Source organism: Cyrtonyx montezumae, unplaced genomic scaffold (assembly GCF_038088225.1).
Source record: "Cyrtonyx montezumae isolate F1298 unplaced genomic scaffold, pur_monq_1.0 scaffold_7, whole genome shotgun sequence".
Classification (NCBI taxonomy): domain Eukaryota; kingdom Metazoa; phylum Chordata; class Aves; order Galliformes; family Odontophoridae; genus Cyrtonyx; species Cyrtonyx montezumae.
Genome location: NW_027072078.1, coordinates 17,065,055 through 17,088,883, shown reverse-complemented (window position 1 = coordinate 17,088,883; position 23,829 = coordinate 17,065,055). Strand labels below are relative to the sequence as shown.

Sequence of the window (23,829 nt, the reverse complement as noted above, 5' to 3'; positions counted from 1 at the left end):
GAATGATAGTGGATCCATTAATTTATAGTTCTACATGCCAATACAGAATGCCAATAAATGCCAATTCCACATATATATCTCTGGGAGAACTGAGACAAAGGCTAGCTTGTTTTCTAGTCTGGAGCCTGAGAAAGCAGAGTAGGTCTGATAATAATGGGGAGAAAAACAAAAGAACAAAACCAGCAATTGAGTTCCACTAAATCCACTAAAATGATGACCACAGTGTATATTAAGGCCTTCAAAAAAATTTTTTTAATAGTTGCATCATTTGGACTTTTTGCATTCCACAAATCTGAATGTTTAAGGCTCCCCTCCGCTAACTGCTGCCACACGTCTCGTTCCCGTCCCTGCAGTCAGCAGAGGGGACTGACACAGCTCTGCTCAGCCCCTGGTGCCAGGCAGGGAACCTCACTGTGACGTGGGACAGTCTGAGATCTTTGGTTAAATTCCTGTCATTTTCCCCTGCTAGAGCTGTGATGACATCTTGAGCAAATACATTTACAAAAACAAAACAACAGGGAATAAATAAGGAAAAAAAATGAAAATTAAAAACTCCTCCATTCCATGTTCATGAAGTTTTTTAATACTCACTAAGATGCAGAACAAAGACTACTGAGTTTCCATTGACTAGCAGCCAACAAAGTATGAATATTCAAACAAAAACTGATTTCTAACATCAAGTTGTGCACTTAAAAAATAATTACAAATAATTTTTAAAAGAAAGAAAACTAGTGGAAGCAATAATGAATATAAAACATGACTGAGTAGGCTTAAAGTATAACTTCAAGTATTCTATGGCATTTCCTCAGACATTTGTCCTAAATTTGTGCAATACCCATCTTTGCATAGTAAAGAAAGATTTGTTAGGCTCCAGCCTTAAGCAATCTTTTAGCATGCACCTATACATCTGTTAATTTGCCTAGCAGTCTTCTCTCTTAGGAGGATCACATCCATTCAGTGAGAGCATGCAGCAAACTGGAATTAGCTGTACAGTTACCACAGTTTCTTGTCCAAGTGAATAGGTAAATAATGCAGCAAACATACAGTGGGTGAACTGCAGACGTTACCGACTGTGTCTTTTGATGACACCATGATGAACAAATTAAATGCATGTGTACTTTACAAAGCACAGCAAAGGCATGACATAGAAAATGAGCATCTAGCTACAACAGCTTTTATTGTCTAATGCCACAGAAAGCACTTCAGCCTCGACCTGCTTTGTGCTGTATCATCACTTGTGTTCTGTACACGTGGGGCAAAGAGCCAGCGCGTTCTTCCACGTACAGGCAACAGCTGATGAGTGGAGTGTAAACTCAGTCAAGAAATCATAATTCCTATGAAGCTGCTGGGGTAAATAAAAAGTTACTCCAGCACTGACTGTATGTACATAGTAGTTGGGGACCACTGTGGTCTGATTTAAAACATCACATCGCACATTTACAATGCTGTTTGTGAAATGATTCTCAAAGGTTTATTACACAGGTAGCTTACATACATCCAGTTGATTTTATTGATGTTAATTTTTGTAACCGTAGTATTTCCGTTGTGGTTACAGCAGAATTCCAACAAATTTGGGAATTGTGTTCCCAAGCAAACTAATTTATAGGGCATTGATATATTTGCAAGGATTTTTGGTTTGCTTGAGGTCAGGTAGGAATTGTTCAGAATATGACTTAATGTGTATAAATATTGACTACCTGTGTGCAGCACCTTTCACTCAGAATGTATTAAGTGTTTAATGTGATTATTAAAGCTGTTCAGAAACTTTTATTAATGACCGTCAACCAAAACAATACATCGTAGTTCTCTTGTGAGACTGTTGGATTCAACATTATCATAAGAAATATAACTGAAATGAGAAAGATTACTTTTTTTTTAAGTCACAGGAAATCTGCAGCATTTTTTCCAATGTTTTTTCCAATGTTCCAACCCTTAAAGCTAACTTTAGATGGAATACATTGTGTACCTTCAGTTCCATAGTTACTAATATCTAACCTTTAAATACAAAATTGCAGAAGTCTTTAATTCCGGTTATCAGTCGCAGCAATAAAGTTTCTAGGTTGCTTCACTTAAATCATTTACTCCAGGTATTTTTTTAAGTAAGGATAAACAGGATGAGCCAGATCTCACAGGCCTATTAGGGAGTCCTAAACTAGCTCTCTTCATATCTTTCTCATGTCAGACATATGTAGGTAGCCTGCTTACTGCAGGAGCAGTACTGCAGCCCAGCGCTTTTCTGAAAGACAGTGGTACACAAGGTGTATCTAAATAATTACAACACACAACCCCCTGAAATTATATGGATTTTGCATATTTTAAACTAGCTATCAGCAGCAAAGTGTCAAAAGATAGAATCTGCGTTATACTTGGAAAAGTGGAATGCATCACAGAGATACAGGGAGTGCGTTAGAAACATCAGTTATCTTTGCAAGTTGCTTTGGGTAAGCAGAAGGGAATTAAAAGCTATTCTGAGCTTTTAACGTTTTGCAAGTATTTTAAGGCTTATTGAAGATTTTATATCACAGGTTCTAGACAAGTTGAGGAAAAAAAGGCTAATGTTAAAAAAAAAAAAAAGAAGCTTGGCACTTCTGTGATTAATTTGACGGTGTTACTTTCTTACATTATAGTACAGAAAATCTGCCAAAATCAGCAAAAAAAAAAGTAATTCAGACTTACAGTTGATACATAGTTATGCATTTATACATCTTAATTGTTTTTGGTCTTGAGTATACGAACTTCAGATCTCATCTGTTTGGTGTTAGAACTCCCTGTGTCTGCATGCTATTCTCTGCCTTTTTTTGAGCAAGCCCAGAGCACTGGCTGTGAAACATGCGACAGAATAAGAGGGGAGCAAAAGAAAAAAAACAAAAAAATACCAACATCAAAAATAGATTTACATAAAGAATAGAACCTTTTTATATGGAAATCCTTTTCTGTATGTATATATATATATATATATAATTTATATTCTGTGAAAATGATGCATCAAAATCTTATTTCCATATTTACACTTTTTCCTTCTTGGGAGAACTTCATCCATCTCTCAATTGCTCCCACATCCAACAGACTCCTGGCCCAGCAGACAGTGAGCTCATGGAGCAGGGAGCTCTGAGGCCTGGTGACAAAGTGCACCGCATGGCCGGAAGATCTGTCAGAGCCTGGTATTGGCTTCCTGGTGGTTTGTAGTTGTTGGGCTGCAGGTTCTGCGTGGGGTCAGCTTCCTAGCTTGGTTGTTTATAATGTAAGCCATGCAGGTTACCCTTTCAAAATTAAGCTTCTCATGCCACTGGAGTTTGTTAAGAAAAAGGAAGTCATGCGAACACAAGTGAAGTTAAGAGTGCCCGTAGGCTGGAAAAAAATCTGCTATTTCATGATTTTTGACAAGTTCTCTTATTGCACTTGGTCTTCGTCTCCCCCTTGGTTTGAGAAAAGAAAAAAAAGAAAACAGCTGATTTTGAAATAGTTTGCTATTAACTTATCAGTTAACAATAACCAGTGAAAGGTGAATGGAGAAAGTATTTTCAATTTATCTCCAAGAAGGATGTTTTTTTCTCTCCTCAACATCTCAACATTGTGGTTGTAGCTATTGTTTATGTTCTTCCTTATTTAGTTCCTGCACAGCTACGGCAAAGATATCATACCCAAAATCCAGTAGTGAAAGAAGCAGCTCTTCAAATAGCATTTTTTCAGATAGGGCCTTGTTGACTTGGATCGAACCTTCGTTTTTTGACATTTCTTCCAGGTTGCATCAAAAGGAGTTGTTAGGGGGAAAAAAAAGGGCAGATTGTTAGTTAGATATAACAAGAGCAAAACCAATGCCATGGTCATAGTAAAGTAAAAAGCTCACACTGAGACAACACGTAATGTTTGCAAGAGGTAATGTTTTAAGGAATTTGGTTGCATGCTTCCTGTAGTGTAGTAACAAGTATTAATTTCTTTATCAAGTCTAAAGATCATGATGGTGTACGTGTTATTTCTGTAGTACTTCAAGTGGTCTGAAGTTGTAGAAATGCTGAAACCAGAGTAGTTTGTCTCCACTAGGCCAAGAAAGCATGCATATGCCTAAGTAGAAGTGAGCCAAAAGTAAGTAGTACGTAAGCACACACAGACTTGAGTTCTCATAGCAGGTGCTCATCTTTGGTTATATCAGAATTTAGTTTGCATGTTCCATGTGAGGAAACCTTGAGTGCCTCTGTGAGCTCTTATCACACTATTGACCACAATTGCTGTGAATCTCAGTAAGGTGCAAAATGCTGACATTGCACTCGAAGGAGACTGGACAGTTCTGTTAAGTTGTATGGTCAGAATTTAATGTTAAAAGCGGATAGCAAGCTGATAGGTGATATCCAGGCTCCTACGATGCTGGTATCTACCCTATGTCAAACAGCAAGACGTCACAAAGCAACAACAAAAGTTAGGTGCAACCTCCCCAGTATCTGGCTTTATGTGGGGCATCAAGCAAGGGGCTCATGCATTTAGTTCTCCCACTGGGCATATGCACCACTACCGCCACCAAACTGACATGCAAGAGATACGAAACAGGAATTCACAAATTCCCTAAAAGCTACATACCATCCCCAGGATTTTCTATTTTCTGCAGGCCTGCTAACTACTATGGTTGCTGCAATATTAGTAAGTATACTATTCGCAAAGTTTTCCTGGTGGTTAAGAGACTATGGATGTGTGCGAGGGAAATTCTTTTAGAGAAGACAGCCAAAGACTGGTAGTTCCTGGGCATCTTTTCTTTTGTTGTTTTGAGTACCCCTGTCTATTTTTTGTAAGGTGCACACTGTGTGAGAATTACTGGTGTTTAAAATATCACTATGTTCATCTCTCTAACAGCTGCCCTCTACAAGGACTGTTATAACACCCATTAGGATGACGCTACTTCAGTATCTCAATGCATCCTCTCTGTACCACAGGTAAATTTGAGGTGAGCAAATACTTTAGTTTTTTTTCAGGTCAACTTGCAGTAACTGCATAGGGTAAGGAATATGAATATAATGCCCTCCCAATGCCTGCATTCTGTGATCTGACCAAATAACGCTCGTTCCCTAGTTTCATCCAGCTGAAATGTGCACTTCAAAGAACGTGATGCTAATTTTATTACTGCCTTTCTTCGCTTAGGATATCCTACTAACAGTGTTGTATGAGGGGGAAAAAACTTAACACCTGAGACACTGGAAAAACCTGAAACAGTCTCTGAAATGTTAAAATGTCAGGTATGGGGTGAACAAGGCAGCATGGTACACATGTGTAGAACGTCAGTGAGAGCCTGCCACATCTTTCTTTTGCAATCTTAGTGCTTTACAGAGCTGGACAGTGAGGTGCTACCCAAACTTGCCTTACAACTTCACCATGAGTTATCAACCATTTTTATGTTAAAATGAAAGCAGTATTTTTTAAATCTGCAAATAGCAACTCGTTCTATCTTCCTGTAGAAAATTACAACAGAAAGAAAAGAAACTAGGTGATTATCACATCCTGGGTAGCTGCAGTCAGCACCATTTTGCAGCCTTGTGTTATAGTAGCACAAGGTTCTCATACAGCATTAAGCTAAACATCAAGTAAGCTTCTGCTAAATCTCTATGGCTCTGATCCAATCACATCATCTAACTAGATACTTCTCCTGGGCCTTTTTTCCTACCTGCCTAAAACTTTGGGCCCATAGTCATGCCTAGTTTCATACAACTGAAGTATTTGAAGAACAGGAGCTCTGAGCACATGGCCCAGGATGCACAACAGTGCTGCTCTGCACTACTACGTGCTGAAAGCTGTTTCAAACCTTGCATAGTTAGACCCTAAGTCACAAGATAAATTAACTCTTCCCTTAGAAAATCAGTGGAACATTTTAATGTATAGCAGTATTTTCCTGTGATACACAACTGAAGTATTACAGATCTCTATCTAAAATTTCTCTAAACAGTGCAGTAAAAGCAATTTGTGAGCTAGGGGCTACAAGGGACCTGCAGAGACCACAGAGGAGAGTGCTGCATTTCTTTGTTGTTTCATGTCAAAAACCTGTGAGAATATTAGCTTCTTTTTGCAGTTAATATTTTAATGCCTGGTTAGGTAATGATAGCCTTTCAGTCTGTAATCTGACTAGAAGAGGAACCTCTATAACCAGAATTTTAGACTATTCTGAATCAAAAAAGCATACTACACTGTAAAATGATACAGCTAATGCTGTGTAATATGATCGTCTTGACAAATGAGAAGTATTTCAGTATAAATATTTTTTAGAAGGCTGAATTTCTGCAAGAAATATCTTTTTGTAATCCTTAGCATTTTTTCCCACTAATGAGTAATATGGTGACACAGTAAATTATTTGCATATCCTTTTCCAAACTACATAACCATTATTTAATCATTTTAAAATAACCAGTGTTTTCAGAAGCATCCCTAAAATGGGATTCAAATACTGGTTAAGAGATTAAATAGCGCTTTTTAATAAATAATAATAATCCCCACCCAATACCTGATTGAAATTAAGAAAACAAGAAGCTAAAGTTAGCAGCTTAAAATGTTGGCCTGGTATTTGTTGTAATAGCTCAAAAAAAAGTGAGAAAATACATTGTGTGATTCTAACACTGATGTTCGTGTAGGCAATAGCTGCAGCCAGGTCATCCTACATGCTTTAAGGAAGTGCTGGTAAGGGACTGAAACCTCATTCCTCAACAGGAGTCTTTTTTTGCATAAGCTTTAGGGGGGTCTACGTGCATCTGCACGGACCAGGTAAAAACGTAGCATCTATACAGTGTGCACATCTTTGGTCCCACCACTAAGCCTCCACTTAAAAACAGAAAACTTGAGCTCTAGACAAGAAAAAAAATGCTGAAACTATGCAGAATAGTACCTGTGACAACGAGAAGCAGCTTTTCATGTTCCCTCACCTGACTTTTACTAGCATTGCTCCTTAGCAGCACTGCTTCATTACTGTTTCATTACTTGCCTTAATACTGGTTAAAGTCAACAGCAAAAGCATTTAATTGGCTTGTATTACTGCAGTGGCTTTGCAAAATTGAATATACGCCAGAAAAATAAGCAAGCATATGTCCCTGAAATTGATATTGCACCCAATGCGGAAAGCCCGCATAGAAACTACTCTCACTGTCCTTTCTCAATCAGTCCTGTATAAAATGCCATATACCAAAATCTTGCACAGACTTGCCACATTAAAATTAATGTCGTGTTTCATAAATGCTGTTATTTCTGTATACTGCTCAGTAGAGTACAGATAGAAATATGTAGTGCAATTTAAAATCCAGCAGCTTTAGAAGTACTATCGAGGGCTCAACTGAAGTAAAATCTACCTCCTAAGGATGTTTCCTTTTAGAGCTGTGATGAGACTATGTCCCTGAAAATTCAATCAGTCAAATTTCTTCTTCCTTATCCTATCTACATATCAACTTGATTAGAAAAATTAATCTAGAATTCGTTCTTGAAACTGCAAGTCTTAACCTCATTTCTCTAAGCTTGCATCAAGCCTTCTTTGATGTTTCCCCCTCAAACCTCCCCCCACCCCATCTCAGTTCATGAACAAAGTTTGCTTAGTTGCAGCTTACGTTTGATTTGGACTTGACACCACAGTACCGTATGTTCATATGAAAATCTGATAACCTGTGAAACAGAAATCACATCTCCCAGTTTGTAAAGCATTAGCTACCCTCTCATATTTGCAGAGGCTAAACATACCGCTTGCTTAAAGAGGACACATTAAAATCCTCATCTGTCTCTCCAGATAGATTTGAAGCAAAGTATGAGAGGGTCTACGTGTGCTAGCCCTCTTTTGTACACAAGTAGAAAAGCCACCAACCCCCAAAAGAAACATGCACTTCAAGCTGTGAGCTAGGCCAGGCCAGTGTACTTGAGGTTCTGCTACAGAATGAATGCTTGTGTCTTGCTCTTTTAAGAAGAGCAGCTTTGAGAGACTTTTTTTTTTCAGTACAGATTCTCTGTAGGGATAACAAGTTTCTAGAAGTATGTGGGCAAAGAACTGACAGCAGGATGCAAAGTGGAACGTTTGTGAGAGGAGCCAAAGGGATGGGGAGCACAAAGGAGAAATGAGCAGTCAGTGCCTGCACTGCTTGCTCAACTGCCAGCAGCTGCTGCAGAGGGGCTTCAGTCTGGGCTGCTGGTTGCTAAGGCACCAGCGTGCTTAAAAGGGGGAAGAAAACGCCTAAAGTTTTTGTGTTTTAATGAGTTGTAGTGTGCTTTAAACAAAGTGTTTTGCATTACAAATTTATTAACTAGGGGTAAATACTCTGTCAGAAAAATATAGATGTTATTAACACACATATATCTGACAGCAAACAACGACCCAAAAGTAAAACCTGTCATTCATTTCCTCCAGCAAAATGTAGTTACTGGTGTTCCTAACGTTATTAGTTGAGAAGTCCATATAATATAGTTCCCAAAAATGAATGATTTTAACTGAAATGTTAACACGAGTGTTGCAGAAAATTTGGTTCTATTTAGTTAAAAAGCTAATTACAGCTAAGTGTTAAAAACAAACAACAAATCAGCTTGTGGCATCTAACCTGATTTTTCTTCTGCATTGTTGATATGCTCTGTTTAGGGAAAAAGAGAATTCTTTCCTATAACTTAGCATCTTATGGGATACGGTTTAAAAAAAAAGTGCATCACGTGTGCATGTGTTAGTTAATGCTATAGAATATGCCCATTGTGTACTGAAATTATGAGGAAAAGCTCAATGCCCAGACTGCACCTACACATAAAGACATCTTTCAGTCTATCAGTTTCAGTGTCACCCACACCTGAATCCAAATCTGTCACTGCATAATCTGAAGTACAGACCTCACTGAACTCTCTTGCTTTGAGCATGCATATGATGAAATAACACAACAAATTAAGTATTCATAAGTATTTTTTAAAAGTTGATTATAAATATGGAACAATATTAATCTCAGAAATACTATGAGACTACAAAATGTACAAGGGACTATATTAAAATGTTGTTGCCTTGAGACACACCCTGGCAACTGCACGTACTGGAGGCTGACCCGGGGGTATTTCTTATACAGATGAGTTGAGAAGAAGCTGTAAAAAATAACCAAACAAAACCAGAAGCTCAAGGTAAGTCTATCCACGGGTGTTAAAAGATAACATACCTATGCTTAAAAAAAAAAAAAAAAAAAAAAGAGATTGACAGAGGTTTCTTAGAAATTCTGTATGAGATCTATTCTTCCTGAAGCAGACGAGGAGCCCGGAATGCCAGTGCTGCAACTCCATTACCGCCACGCAGCCTGCAGCTTGTGCCAGTGCCAAGGGGACGTGCAGGGAGTGCTGCTGCCCACTGCTCCCCCCGCTCCGCTGCACCGCACTAAGCCCACAGCAGCGCTGGGAGAACCACCTGGAAGAATGCAGCGGGTCCTGGGTCCTCCTGCAAGCACTGAGACTGGAAAGCAGTGCAACATCAAGTAAGAACTGCCTTTTTCAGGAAAGGGCAAACTGCTCTCTGTTTTCACCTGGGCTGAGAGATGGTTAGCTTTATTTTTCTTCTATATGCATGCATCATTAAGGCTGCCAGATCCTAACAAAGTGAAATAGTCAAAAATAAGAGAGCAAATGTTTTTAGGTGACTCTGAGAGTGAATCAACAGATAAACAGGCCTGATCGTTATTTTCTATTCTGATAACCTTCTGAATTAGGAAACTTTTTTTCTTTTACTTAACTCAGTCATAGAATATGAATATAGACCATATATTATTTCTTTCATTTATTCTATAACCCTGACTGTTGAGAAATTACAGTTTGTCATAGTATGGCTTGCTTTTAATTCATGTTATTGAAAAGCAATAGCAACAAATACTGTTAGAATTTACCTGTTCCTGTGCTTAATGCTTCCACGATTTCTAAGGTGAAAATGACTGGTTCTAAATGTAGGCCAAATATGGACCATGTGGGCATACGGACTTCACACCGACCGAGAAATAAGAATTTCTGTACGAGGCTCTCATTTAACAATCACAAGTACAATGACTGTTGTGCTGCACTCAATAATTACAAACGCATTGAATTGAAAGGTTTTCATTTTTCAGGAGACACTTCAAGCTCTCTAACCTGAGCTGATATTCTTAAAAAAGCTGCGAATTGATAATAATACTAATAAAAATCAGCACTGAGAGCCAAAAGTTAGCCCTGCTATTTCTGAGACAGCTGTTTCAGTAACACACTTTTTTTTACTGAAAACTACTCACCTACTGCCAGTACTCAGCATTTTCACATAAAAGATTTTTGATTACTAAAAAAAAAAAATATCAGTTTTAATGTACTATATCATTCAAAACAAACAGTCCTCAAGAAAAGAATCACTGAATCACAGGGGTTAGAAGGGATCTCAAGAGATTGTGGAATCCAACCCTCTCCCCCCTCCCCACTAAAGCAGGTTCCCTTTTGCAGGTTGCACAGGTCAGTAACTGATACTTGCTCAGCCAAATCCAAAGGGACAGGAAGGCTTTGCCTGCTACAGAGGGAAGGTTAATCTTGAGGAAGCCACAGCTACGGTGAGAAATTTTATCATTTGGATTTTTTAAACCCCTATATTCAATTTCTCTTGAAAGAAAATGACACTAGTAGCTGGAAATGAAAACAAGAATTTGCTTGCTAATTGTTAGGTAAACTGCATATGAATGTTAAATTGTTTCTTTTACTGTTGTTCAGCTTTGCATCCTGATGACATTGGCTACTTTTGAATCCGTTTCCACTGCTTGTTCAGCACACGTGTAACTTGCTATCTTTAATTTGTTGTCAATTGTGCAAAGTTAACTTAAAACTCTTGTAGCAGGAACTCAACATTTAGTGATGAAAGCAAGAAATAGAACTGCCAGAGCCACTGAAGAGAAGACATGCGGCATTGCTTACTTAAAGCCCCATCCTGTCCCCCCAAGGACAATAGCTGCTACCAGGATGGCACCAGCGATGGAGCCTATAATAAGGTTGGTGGCACTAGGACCTGTGATAAAGGATTACGGTAAGAAAGACATAAGAACCAACCACTTTATTCACATGAAGTGAACGAACTTAAAGTGTAGTCAGCAAGTCAAGGAATATACACAGCACACAAGGTGATGCTTCTACACAATTTCAGGAGGCCCAGCTTACTTTTAACAAGAAATCTGTTGGTCTCTGCACTGTGTGCTAAGTTAACTTCTACCGTAGATAAATGTCTAATATAGGGCAAATTCCACTGTGACTTTACTGTTATCTGATGAATTAACTTTCAACTAAGGAGGTCACTGAGATATTTGCTAATAATTCCTTAACTTAAAGGTAAAAGTATAAATGCCATACATTTTATGACTACAGTAAATGGAAAAAAAATCACAGCCCCCTATTTTTTAATAGAGATTGTGAAAGGTGGTAGATACTTTAAATTAAGCTGACAGCATCTAGCACCACTTGCTAATCTGAGTCCTGACTCCTAATTACGTCAATGCTAAATTTACAAACAATGCTTGACAAAGGAAAGAATTACATAAGGAACAGAAGTAAACATAAAAGCTGCAGTCCCATTAAGCTTCCCAAACATCAAAGCATCTCTTTATCATCCTCAAGAAGCTACTTAACAACAAAGTAAGGAAGGGTGGAGCAGGAAAAAAAAGCAAGGAAAAAAAAGCAGCAGCACAAAACATATTTGTGCACATTTCTGAAGAGGAAGAGATCATCCAAGAAATTAATAATTGACCCAAAGGTGCTCTATTTACACAGGGTGCTACAATTGACTATTTTACCATTTAAATTGCTCTGCACAAAAAAAAAAAAGCCTATTGAGCAGTCTTTGATGTAAAGCTAATTGCGTCTAAGCTCAAGGCAAATAAAACCAACACAACAGTTATTTTGTAATGTATTGCATACTGTGTTTAAACAGTTAAATATTCAGGAATAGTCTTTAGATACAGTTCTTAGCTCCTCCTATCCCAGCCTCTCAAAATCAACACTTCAACGCAGTAATAAAATTAAACTGAGTTCTGAATGCCATAGGACAGCTAATATAAGGAAGAAAAAGGAGTAGCCAGAGATCAGCAAAGGAAGGACAGTGGCTGTAATTCAACATTTTAAACCTAGTGCCAGGTCCCAGAGCTGTGACCTAAATTCACTGTATCCATGCTATGTTTACTGTAGCAGTGCTGTGGGACACATGAGTTGCTACAAGAAAACTAAGCCCTCAGATTTTGTTCTTAACGCTAATCAGAATGAAACAGTTATTCTGCAAACGTGTCATGAATTGATGCTGAAAATAAGTAAGATTTATTGCTATAAATTAGTATGCATAAAATTCAGGTATAATAAAATAGTACTTTCCCCTCATCTTTCATGGGGGAAAAAAAAACGACAAAAAAATCCACCCTATATTTTGCTGTGAACTTCAGTAGAATACTTTCTATCTAAGGACTACACATGTCTCAAGAAGACTGTTTATTTGCTACAAGGAAGTACAGCAAAATAATAGACTGAGGTTTAAACATTATCCCAAAAGCTTGGAAGGATTTGTTTTAAAAATTGCTTCCTGCAATTCATACAAAAAGAGTATTTACAAATATTAATTTAAAAAAACTGAAAAGAAATAGCGTGAGCTTTACAGGTATGAACAGTACAGTTGACAATAATTAAAAGGTAATTTTTCACAATTTAGAAAATACCTTGCTTAGACTTACCTTTGAAGTCACACCTGGCTCTAAATTAATAGGAGTGAGCATGGTGGAGGGTAAATGAATGCCATTTGATGGGCACTATTCTCCTAATTAGGCTTGCTTTTAACATTTTGCAACCTAACGAGCTACTGTATCCAACTTGGATGTAGGACTTACTCAGGATTTTATCAAATGATTGCACACAACAAAAGACTGTAAACACAGAAACTAGTTTACCTGTAAGAAATTTTAGAAACCTTGAAAAAGTCTAAAGCTGATTTCATCCCAGCCATAGAATGCTATCTTCCCACCAAAAAAAAAGTACAAGGATTAGACTATAACTTAAATTAGATAAAAATGTACTACTAAACCACCACTTTTTAACATCTATTCTCTTACTTTGTTTCCTGATTGTTAAATGTTTGAAAAAAGACTGAAAGAATTTGATGAAAATTCAAACAGAAGAGATATGAGACAGGTTAAATTAATGGACAAGTTACTCAACAGTGTTAAATAATAGAGGAATCCTAAATAACTATTTTTCATATAATAGTTAGGGTTGGAAGGGACTTCTAAAGATATCATCTGTCTCCCTGCAGTGGGCAGGGGTGCCTCTCACTAAGCTAGGTAGCTCAAAGCTCCATCCAACCTGCTTCTGAATGCTTCCAGGAATGAAGCATCCACCTCTTCCCTGGGCAATCTGTTTTAGACTGAAAAAGAAATAGATTTTTACAGTCTAAATCTACCTCCTTTTGATTTTGAGACCACTGCCCCCCTCATCACGTTGCTACAGACCCTGGTAACCTTCTCTATCTTTCTTGAAAGCCGTGCATACATATATAAAAATCAAATAGCTACTGCTAAAATTGAATTAGTAGGCTAACACTTAAGATTCCAGTTCCCCAAAATTATGAAGATGATAAGAACTACTTAAATGTATTCATATATGAATTCTATACTTCAATATTCTATGTCACAAGGTAAAGAATACTAGAATCAGAATAATTGGAAGCTTACTGTGGAACTAGTTATATATTCTGTTATCATCAGCTTTCATTTTCCTGTCTAGACTGTGTGAGTTATTAGACTAAAAGCCCCCAGTAACGTAACAGTTTATGCTTTTTATCAAATAGCCCAGGTTACCCTGATTCTGTTTCGCAGAAGAATTACAAACTTACATTTTATTATTTTCTGAATTTGGCATAATGTGAACATTCAGACATAATTTCACCGTGACAATGTAAAAATTCACAAACTCATTTTTTTTTATGCCCCACATTATCCCAGACAGGAGAAGGTTCAACACTGCATGAGCAAATCACACGACACAGACACAGTCAAATCACAGACAAATACGATCACCACATGACAAAGCTAAAGGGGTAATGCACAGAGGGCTCAGGTGCGTACGGTTACCTCACACACTAGGCACCAAACATAAAACTCAAACTAAGAAAAGTGCTTACTCTATTCCCCACCCTGTGCCTCCAAAAATCACCCCCAAGGCCAGAATGGTCCCTGCCACTGCACCTATTAGCCTGTTAGTGGCCATGCTCACTGTGTGGAGGGAAAAGGGAAGATTTTTTAAGGAAATGATCACACCATATATGTCTGAAATGAAAACATGAAATAATTCCTCAGAGGAATATTTTACTTTGTAAACCTTTATCTGGTAAATAGTTCGAGCCTTCTATCAAACTTATTTACTAAATACTGTAGCTTTAAAAATTTAGACGTAAGCTTTATTTGTCTCATTTGGATGTCTGCAAACATTTATGGGAAAACTTCTCACTGAAATATAAGACCGTTCCTTTTAGCTTGTGATTGTATTCTTGTTTACTTACTTAAACAGGGAACATCCTCCACTTACTGCTTTAAGTTTAAAACAGCCAAAACATAAATAAATCACCAACAAGAAGTCTTCCTTTTGATCACTGGAAACATACTGTATCCATAGTATAAAACTTAGCAAATGAAAACTGTTCATTTGGAAACAGTTCCTTTGTATGGGGAAAAAAAACAACGAAAGCTGATATAAATTAATCCCTTTACTACTTTGCAATACTTTTCTTTGTAACTGCATTTACCGCTCTCTATTTATATAATGTAAAGACATAAGATACCTTTTAAAAGGTAAAGCCTACCCTGGAATTGTACTTCAGCTAATGTTCTACAACTTCAGAGTGTTCCAGAGCCTGAATATGCTGAGGCCTTATTTTTCATTTCTGAAGGAAACTTTTTCAGACTATCAATATTTCATATTTTGTAAAAAAAAAAAAAAAAAAAAAAAAAAAAAAAAAAAGTTGATAGATTAATTGCATCATAATTGACCATAAACAAGCATATGCATTCTCTAAGGGGAACTTTTTTCAGGGACAAAGACTTTCTAATCTTTGCGCTGGAGGTCTCTTTTGAAACTGCTTCTTAATTTTGTTTGTTTCATATACACAAACACACACACACACACACACACACACTTAAGACATAATTTTTTTGTTTAAAAACAAACAAACAGCATTCCACTAGTCAAACATAGGCCCAGTTCAGTAAACTAAAGCACAAGGAAAGATCTTGTGTGCATATGGAGTCCCGTATGACTTCAAAACTACTTCTCAGCACCATAAAAGAATTCAAAGTTTCTGCAATAGCTGAACACTAACAGCAGGAACTCCTTTTCTTCCCAGAACACCTACCGTCCTGAGCTGCTCTCCTGTGGGCCTGCTGGTACGGTAAGCTGAAGACTTTATGCTAATGTAAGACCTGTGGATTTATGGTAATTAAGGACCGCTAGTTTTTAAATCCTCTCATGCAGAATGGAGTCAAAAGTAATTGAGTGCAGCAGAAGTGGAAATTATCCATTATCATTATAACATATAAACAAATAGCAATACTTCTTTGCTATAGATAGTCAAAAGAGAGTAAGAAAAATGATAGAAGCTATGGTGTGAAAAATTAAGGTTATTTATATGAATTTTCACATCTCTGAAAAAGTATATAACCTCTCCCTAAATAATTATCTGCTCTTATGGCAGGCAGCTGAAACCAGAATAAAGCCCTCAACTCCATAGCATACCAGGGCTACCAACTTAAGCAAATCTTTTCTCAAAGCTTTTCACAATGTACCAAGAGGATTCTGGATAATTTACATTTTTTCCCCTCTTCTATCAAATTATAACAATTTCAACAGAAGTACTAAATCTAATGCAAAGAGCTCATCATCAAGAGGTTATTCCTGTAAGAAAGAGCTGGTGTCTCTTGTATGTAGTATAAGGCATGAAGTAGATGGAAGTAATTTGGATTTATTTTAAAAGACAATTCGTAATAGAACTGTATAAGGACTGGAAAACATTTCCCAGGGTTCTTGTATTAGCAATTTTTAATATATTTTTTTTTACAATACAAAATAACTTTCTACTTTTTGCAGGTGCTTCCTGGGAGATTTCAGTCTGAATCTGTCAAAAATCTAGACTTTTGGCAGTCTAAACAAAATGCACCTTCTGCCCTAAGTGACATTTTTGCTCATGTAGAGATGGAAATCCAACACTTTCTAATACAGAAGAAAAAAAAGTATATTTTCAATGTGATACTTAAAAAACTTGTTCAAATTTTCTTTGCACATAGACATGTTCTTTACGTGTAGAACAAGTAAACCAAAAGTCACTGTTTTCCACTCATGAGAATATAACTGCTTAAAAACTCTCCATGCATAAAGTGCAGTCAGTAACCGTAATCAAAACTATAAAAATGGCAAGGTCTGACACCAGTACCATGGCTATGGCTGTTACCTTTGTCTAGGCTTCATTTCTTGCATTTGCCCTAGTTTAGAAAGTCAGATTATATTCATCCCAGCTTGTTCCTTAGATTTCTGGTCATACCAGATGTCACTCTATGATGCTGGATTTGTTTGAGAGATTATGATGTTCTCACAATTGAATCTATGTTCTATTTTTTTTATCTTTATTTTTGAGGAGACTGGGTGGTCTCTGAAATATAAGAGAAATTCGGGGCTAAGGAAAAACAAGTGCTGATAAAATAACAAATTATTTTAGTATCTTGGATCTTTACAAAACTATAGAAAAATATTTCTGTATTCTTTTGACATCACCTACCACAGGAATCCTCTATTAGCACACCGGAAGAGTTTATAGTAGCTGTCAGTGTTCAGGCTCCTAAATTAATTTCTAGGTGATTCAACATCCATGAATTACTGTAAGAACATACAAAAATAAGTATTCTGAAACTAGATGATCTTTGAGTTCATTTTTCAATCCAGGCCATTCTATGATCCCAAGTTTAAAAGGACCCACAAAGGCCATTGAGTCCAGCTCCCTTGAAGCCCTGGACCTTTTAACGTGATCAATTGCAGTGTAAGCTACTACACCTTTAAGCTTCTTTCCATCAGCTTTATACAGTGAACTGAAGACTCCAGAAATGCATTTTAGCTGCAGAATTTTGTTCAGGTTTGTAATTTGCTTATTGCTTTGTCTGTAGATGTGTAATTCTGGATAAAGGCAGTCCTCATCACAGGAAAAACTTAAAAATCTTAGACAGCCCAAGGCAGAGAAGTCAGACTGAATCTCAAATGCCTTTCTTCCTCTTCAGAAAACATTTTTACATTTTTGATTAAATATTTCCTCAATAACTCCTCATATTCAGCTGAACTGAATACCCCCCTGTATAAACGAGTAAGCAATAACGGCTGTAAGAGTAATACAAGTCCTTAACATTTTTATCTTTTCCTATCCCTTGAAGTTTTGATGCCCAAGAACCAAAGCTGTTGTCACTAGGGACACTCCCCTGTTTCTTGTTTTATTTTTGTTTTTGTTTTTTTCCACAGCTAACTGAACTATGTGAGGATAGCTAAAGGAACTGAAATTCTCTAATAAAATATAAATGCTTGGATATGTAAAATCTCCAAGCTACATTTAGTGAGCTTCCAATCACAAAGAAAATGATTGGAAAGATAAGAAACAAGACTAAAAAATAAGAAACTACATACTAATGAAACCTACTGAAATCTCCCCAAAATGTCAATTAGAAAAATAAGTTTAATCAATCCTCAAAGGAGGAAGACCTACATCATTTAAGTGAAGCAGAATTTTAGTACTTGGCTCTGAACAGGACCACATAGTATTTTTTCTTCTACCACCATGTACTGACAGAAAAAAAATACATATAATGAATAGTTGAAATAATATCAAAACTGAAGTCACACAAACCCTTGGGTCCTTCATCTTTCTTGTTACCAGTATCCCTGATAGGATCATCAATACTGCAGTCTGTACCAGCCCAGGAGAAATTACAAATGCATGTGGCTTCATTACTGCAGACCTGGAAAAGAAAGTAAGTAAATATAGTTAAAAAACAACTGCTGTTATTTAAGCTTATTAAATAAGTAATTAGATAGTTAATTAATGGAATGAAAATTTTTCTGTTTATATATTATAGCAATAGCACTGAGCGTTTAAGAATTTAATAATACACCAGTAGCCTCGAAGTTTGCTTTAACCTTCTAAACATGTTTATATGCTATGAAAAGCAGAAGAGGTCCCAGTGGTTCTGTCATCATTTGCACTACATGCCTGCATAGGATGTAAGATATAACAAATAATAATAATTATTTAAATTATTATTATTATTATAATTATTATTATCTGGAGTCATTAGAGCTTCACTAACTACGAAACCTTTCAGCCTGGATGTCCGGAAGGAATAGAAGCATTCATATTTAAAAATGCTCAAGACCTGGTCAAGCTTTACAGCCTCCTCCCATCCAGAAAAAACTGAAGATTTTTCAGTGGATGTGTCATCTTGAGAGGACATGAGAATTAGACAAAAAGAAGGAAGATTTGATTGTGGGATTCCAAGGGAAATCAATCATTAGGTGTCAGCTAATTATACCTTTTGGACACTGGAACATAATACCAAACAGCCACTCAGACTAAGTGACCCACATATTAAGGATTAAAAGTAGCATCTGTTTGTTTTGTTGTTTATTTTTAAACTTTTATCTCGCTCTGCTTCTTGCAGTATTCACTGGAGAAACTTACCTAGAAAGATGATAACAAATACATCTTATTACAGGTTTGATCAACTGAAGTTTTTTTTTTTTTTTAGAAGAACTCAGAAAAGGTAGCAGAGGTCTCTGAAGTTTAACTTAAGATGACAAGTTGCTTGAAATATGGATAACACTTTACAGAAGTCTTTAAAATAACTGATATAAAACTTTCTTGATAGTAGCAGAACACCACTTGGATATAACTGCAGGACTAATTTGATGATGCTTTAGAAAATGAATTGTCTTTGCTTCACAGAATGGCAGTGTTCCCCAGAATCGTAACGTCTTCTGTTTGTGTTTTGTTTTCAGATCAACAGGTCTCAGGGATACTTTCAAGGTGAAAACTCTACAGGATATGTTAAGATCCGATCTAGCAGGAACAGCTGGGAAGCTTAGCTGCAAACTCCGAGCACAGACTCACCCCATGACCGGAACAGACTTTTCCATTAGAACCAATGGGACAGCTGCTTATGTTCAAGGATTGAATTGGCAGGCACTTTTTGTCCAGACACATCATTTGAGGACCACATGGAGCTCCATCCTCTACATAGCCTAGATCTGTATCATCATCTAAAAGAACATGAGCACCACTAGAAGAAATAAGTTTTAAGGTAATATTAGTATTATGACTGCAGTCTTTTTAAAATATTAAACACGTCAGTGTAGATAACAAAATCCTTGTGACTCTCACGTTCAAGAATACAGAAAGATAAAACCAAATTAAAGTCTTTATGTTTGTTCACAGTACTGACGGTGTTGCAGTAGTCAGACCACAGATTTGTCTAGCTAATGATGTAAACACACAGCTTTGTGGAATAACAGAAGAGTTGAGAATAATGGATCACTCATGTTCAAGCTACCTAACAGAGTATTCTTAACACGACAATAATTTTGCCAATATCTGTTAAAAAAAAAAGTCCAGTAGTGTTCACAGTGAACTAAAACCCATTTACCCGCCCTTTAAATGAACTGTATCTTAAGATCTTACCTGGTCAAAACAACTTAGAACTCCCTTCCTCTCAACTATCACTTTCCTACAGTTATTTCCCTGCATATATTATCTTTAATCTGTGGATCTTTGGCAGTTACAATTACTTTTTCCAGAAAAATATACTGCTGAACATTAAGCTCTTGACCATGCTATTCTGCTACTATTTCAGACAGAATGACTGAGAGGGCAGCCCACTTTTCACCCTGTTTAAATATAGAATGGTTTCTTTTAATCACAAGGAATACCATCCAAATAATAATTTTGCTGTAAGACAGAAATTATTTTTAAATCATACATTTTTACATTTGTCTTTGTTTAATCAGATTTGACAGAATAAAACCGTCTTGGAACGCTCCATTATCTTTTACCTGCAGTCTACTATTCGTCCTTGATGATAAAAAGAATTTGGGATAACTTCTCCTTGAACTTGACCAACTCGTGGAACTTTAGTAAGATTAGTGCAGAGCAAAAAGCCACAGAAAACATCACTGTAAAACAAAAACAGAGGAGTTACTGATGTGTTACGAAGTAAACCTGCAAAAAGGAAAGACTGGATATGGTGCTGCTAACAACAGTAAGTAAGATATTAACATAAGCCATATGACAGACATTCAGAGTGTGAGTTTAGAACTACAGTACTACTTGGTGTAACTGGCAAGAGGCAGAAAATGAGCAGTCATGCATTCTAACGTAACTGTGCACAATATTTAAATTGCATTCATTTATTATGTGAACAACTCATCCATGTTCTAAAGGTAATACAATGGAAAGGAACCAAATTGTCTGCAGCTTCGTAATACCACGCTAAATTACATTTACACACATTTAACAGCTTCAACATTTCACATTAATGTGAAGTGTGAATTTTAATTGCTTTCTATTTCACTTGCAGGAACATAGAAACACAGTCATAATGACAAGCCGTGAGTGTGTTAATTCAGGTAAAGAACCTACTTGATTTGTGGATATTTTATATATATTTATACATTATATATGTTTATACATATATATACACACACCAAATCTCAGGCATTTGTACATAGAAGTGTTATTTTTTGCAGCCTTTGTCCCTCAACCTCTCTGAGACTATTGAAGTTATGCTATATTCTTAAGATCTGGAATTATTTAAAAGTATATTGCTGAGTCACACATGGATTCTTCAGAAACAGCTGTAGTACTTTTTCAAGCTGCAAACCTTGTGAAGGGGAGAAGATTTAAAATAATGCAAAATACTGCCGAAGAATAAATGAAAAAGCAGAAAACACTGAACCAATATGAATCCTTTCTTAAAATTGTAGTCAGCTCTACTAAGCCCCACTTACTGTTTGCTACACTGAATCCATCGGTCTCCATCCTTTCCACAGTTTCCTTTTTTTGTGCCTTCTGTATTAAGCTTCTCATAGCAAAATTTGTCAGATCCTGAAGACTCTGTTGAAGAAGGAAAAAAAGAGGAATGTACTTTCCCCAGGTTACGAAAATCTGCACAGTATTTTATTGCAGCAGTTTCCTGGTATGGGAATACCAAACATACCAACACCACCTACAAAATGGCTTTTCTAAGATAATGTTCAAAAATCTGCTTGGAACTATTCTAAAAATCAACCTCATCAGTGACCGTATTGTTTTCTCCACTTTAATTTATCTGCAGCCTGATTTTGTTTGCTCCTTAATGTCTGCATATAACATTAAACTATTTTTTTCCACTGCCGAAGACAATTAAAAACTAAGGTAAATAAGAGTCATTTGCAGTAGAATCACATGTATAGAAGACAAACCGAATGATTTAAAATATAAGCACATGAGATGCAAAGAAATTAGTTAACAAAAACTTCTACTTTTCTTAATATAATCAGTAAGTGTGGGGGGGTAGCATAACAAGGCATCAGAACACAATGGAAATGTTGTCTGTATCCAATTTTACACTATATGCCCTATCTTATACTGTGTTAAGAGAGACAAGAAAGGGTAAAGCTATATTCTCCCCCTCTCATCCCCCAAAAATGTAGATTCTTCAGTCTCAAATAGGCAGCATCAGCATTTGATGCTATGTTTAGACAAAATACAAGAAAATATTTAGTTCTAGAGTACAGGACATCCTCTGCTGAACTGTCTCTAAGTCATTGAACAGAATATTTATCCCCTGTCAGCTGCACAGTCTACAGGTACAATTTTATCCAACACATCTGGGATTAAGTTTGTGATTTGGACATTTAAATTTATACTACTGTACTATCTTGAATACAGGATGATATATTCAAGACAGAAGGAGCAGCTTTAGCGTGAACCAGTGCTAAGATAAGGGTCATTAAAATGTCACAGCTGTCATTAAAATGAAAGCAACAATAACAACAACAACCAAAAACATCTGTCAGGAACTAAAGAAAAATAATATCCTCAAACCCGCTTTTCCCCCCATAACAACATATCTAAGTTGCTAATCTCACCTAACCCCACGAGGGTTAAGAATTTGCTGTCCTACCCATGTCTGTTACCTACATCAGGTCAGAACAGTCTCAGTGTCCTCGCTCCCTCACGCTTGAAATTTCACTTTGTAATCAAGTCAGTTTCACACAGCACTCTACTGAACAGGAACCCTACCCTTACAGTAACAAGAACAAAAAGTGAACGTACAAAGACGGAACTACAAATAAAATACGTTTAAGGTAGTAGCAGTCAACTTACTAGATCCCCAGATATATTTGCACTGATTATCTCTTGTCTTGCATTCACCGTTATAGCAACGACCCTAAACAAAACACAACAGGTTAGCAATGAGAACTGAGGACCGTTACCTTACCTTTCCCCTGACAAATGTCTGATTTTGATTCTTAAACCACATCTTGGGATGTGTAAGTTTTCATGAAAGGGGGCAGATGGAGCACAGTTTTGGCTCAGATCAGTTGATGTCTACGATGCAGAGATTTCAGAAGCTACTTTATACTTCTGATCTACGCAGCTACCGAGAATGTATCTACATGGATAATATATCTACATTCAAAAAGTAGATAAGATACCACATGGATTTCACTCAAGCTACAAATTCTTACTATTCATGTAATGCCTAAACAATGTCGATGTCCAAAAGACAAAAATCTATGCATAAATATGAAAGACAGGATTTGAAAAAAGAAAAATAAGAGGGAGAGAGAAAACTTGCATTTGGTTGATTTGTATGAGTCGATGTGCTGGGGGGTTTTAGAACATTACACACCTGATTAGAATCACAAGCATATCCATCTTGCTTATGAAGATTAGGTGGACACTGGAAAGAAGAAAGATTATACATTAAAAGATCACATACTGAAATTTCCTGGTCTTAAATGACAACTGCAAAACTATATAAAGGAAGTAGGCAACATAATCGCTACAGGAATTTTTATAGCTACTAAAAATGAAGAAATAAACATCATGCGCCATGAAAACAAGGATTGATTCTAATATTCTGCATGTCCCCAGAAAATATTAAGGAGTTGAGGCAAAATAAAAATTAAAACAAACTTATTAACAGGATATTTGGTAACTTATATATGGGGATACGTTTGCTGTCATGCAGCGTTTCCACTGCACCCATTTCAGTGCCACTAAGAAAGTGAGTGAGCAGTTAGTTGTAGCCTACCATTCCACAGACTAGACACGTGTTTTACTATGATCATGCTGTCATTATCTCGGTGTACTGAAAAAAAAATTGGTGTAACTGCAAAAGCCTCAAGATTTCTGAAGCTAAGAGCAGACTAGACTCGGTGCGTTTCTTCATCAAAAAGAGACTGGCAAAAGTTTGAAAAGGGTACGCTGCCACAACATACATCACAGCTAATTCTAGAGAAAGAAAGCCCTCTCTTTCCCCAGCACAGTTATTTGTGAGTATACAATAGTGCACTTTGTTAGCCCGGATTTTCCTCTTGCAAATAAACGTTAACAGTGTGAGCAGAGAAGCTCCTTACATACCTGGCCAGAATCTCCCGTGCAGAACTCTGCGATATCACATTCGTTCACTGCATACCTACAGTCATAGCCTCGTGGAAAAAACTAGAAAACGAAGAATATAATGAGATTACATACAAGCAAAACTGAAAGTTCCTCTTTGGAATGAATGCTCATTTTAATGTTCTGCAAGCACTATGCTCATA

The 23,829-nt window shown here is 36.8% G+C and overlaps 1 protein-coding gene across 1 annotated transcript in view; it reads right to left on the bottom strand.

Moving 5' to 3' along the window:
• Positions 1 to 2,729: 2,729 nt before the first annotated feature.
• Positions 2,730 to 23,829, bottom strand: part of ADAM23 (ADAM metallopeptidase domain 23) — a 61,249-nt gene continuing 40,149 nt past the window's right edge. The window contains 11 exon segments of the mRNA XM_065750969.1: positions 2,730 to 3,625; positions 3,628 to 3,735; positions 7,566 to 7,620; positions 10,885 to 10,975; positions 17,873 to 17,984; positions 19,133 to 19,301; positions 20,071 to 20,190; positions 21,025 to 21,130; positions 22,385 to 22,448; positions 22,914 to 22,964; positions 23,648 to 23,728. Coding sequence (XP_065607041.1) covers positions 3,584 to 3,625; positions 3,628 to 3,735; positions 7,566 to 7,620; positions 10,885 to 10,975; positions 17,873 to 17,984; positions 19,133 to 19,301; positions 20,071 to 20,190; positions 21,025 to 21,130; positions 22,385 to 22,448; positions 22,914 to 22,964; positions 23,648 to 23,728 — 999 coding nt within the window. The 3' untranslated portion in view covers positions 2,730 to 3,583.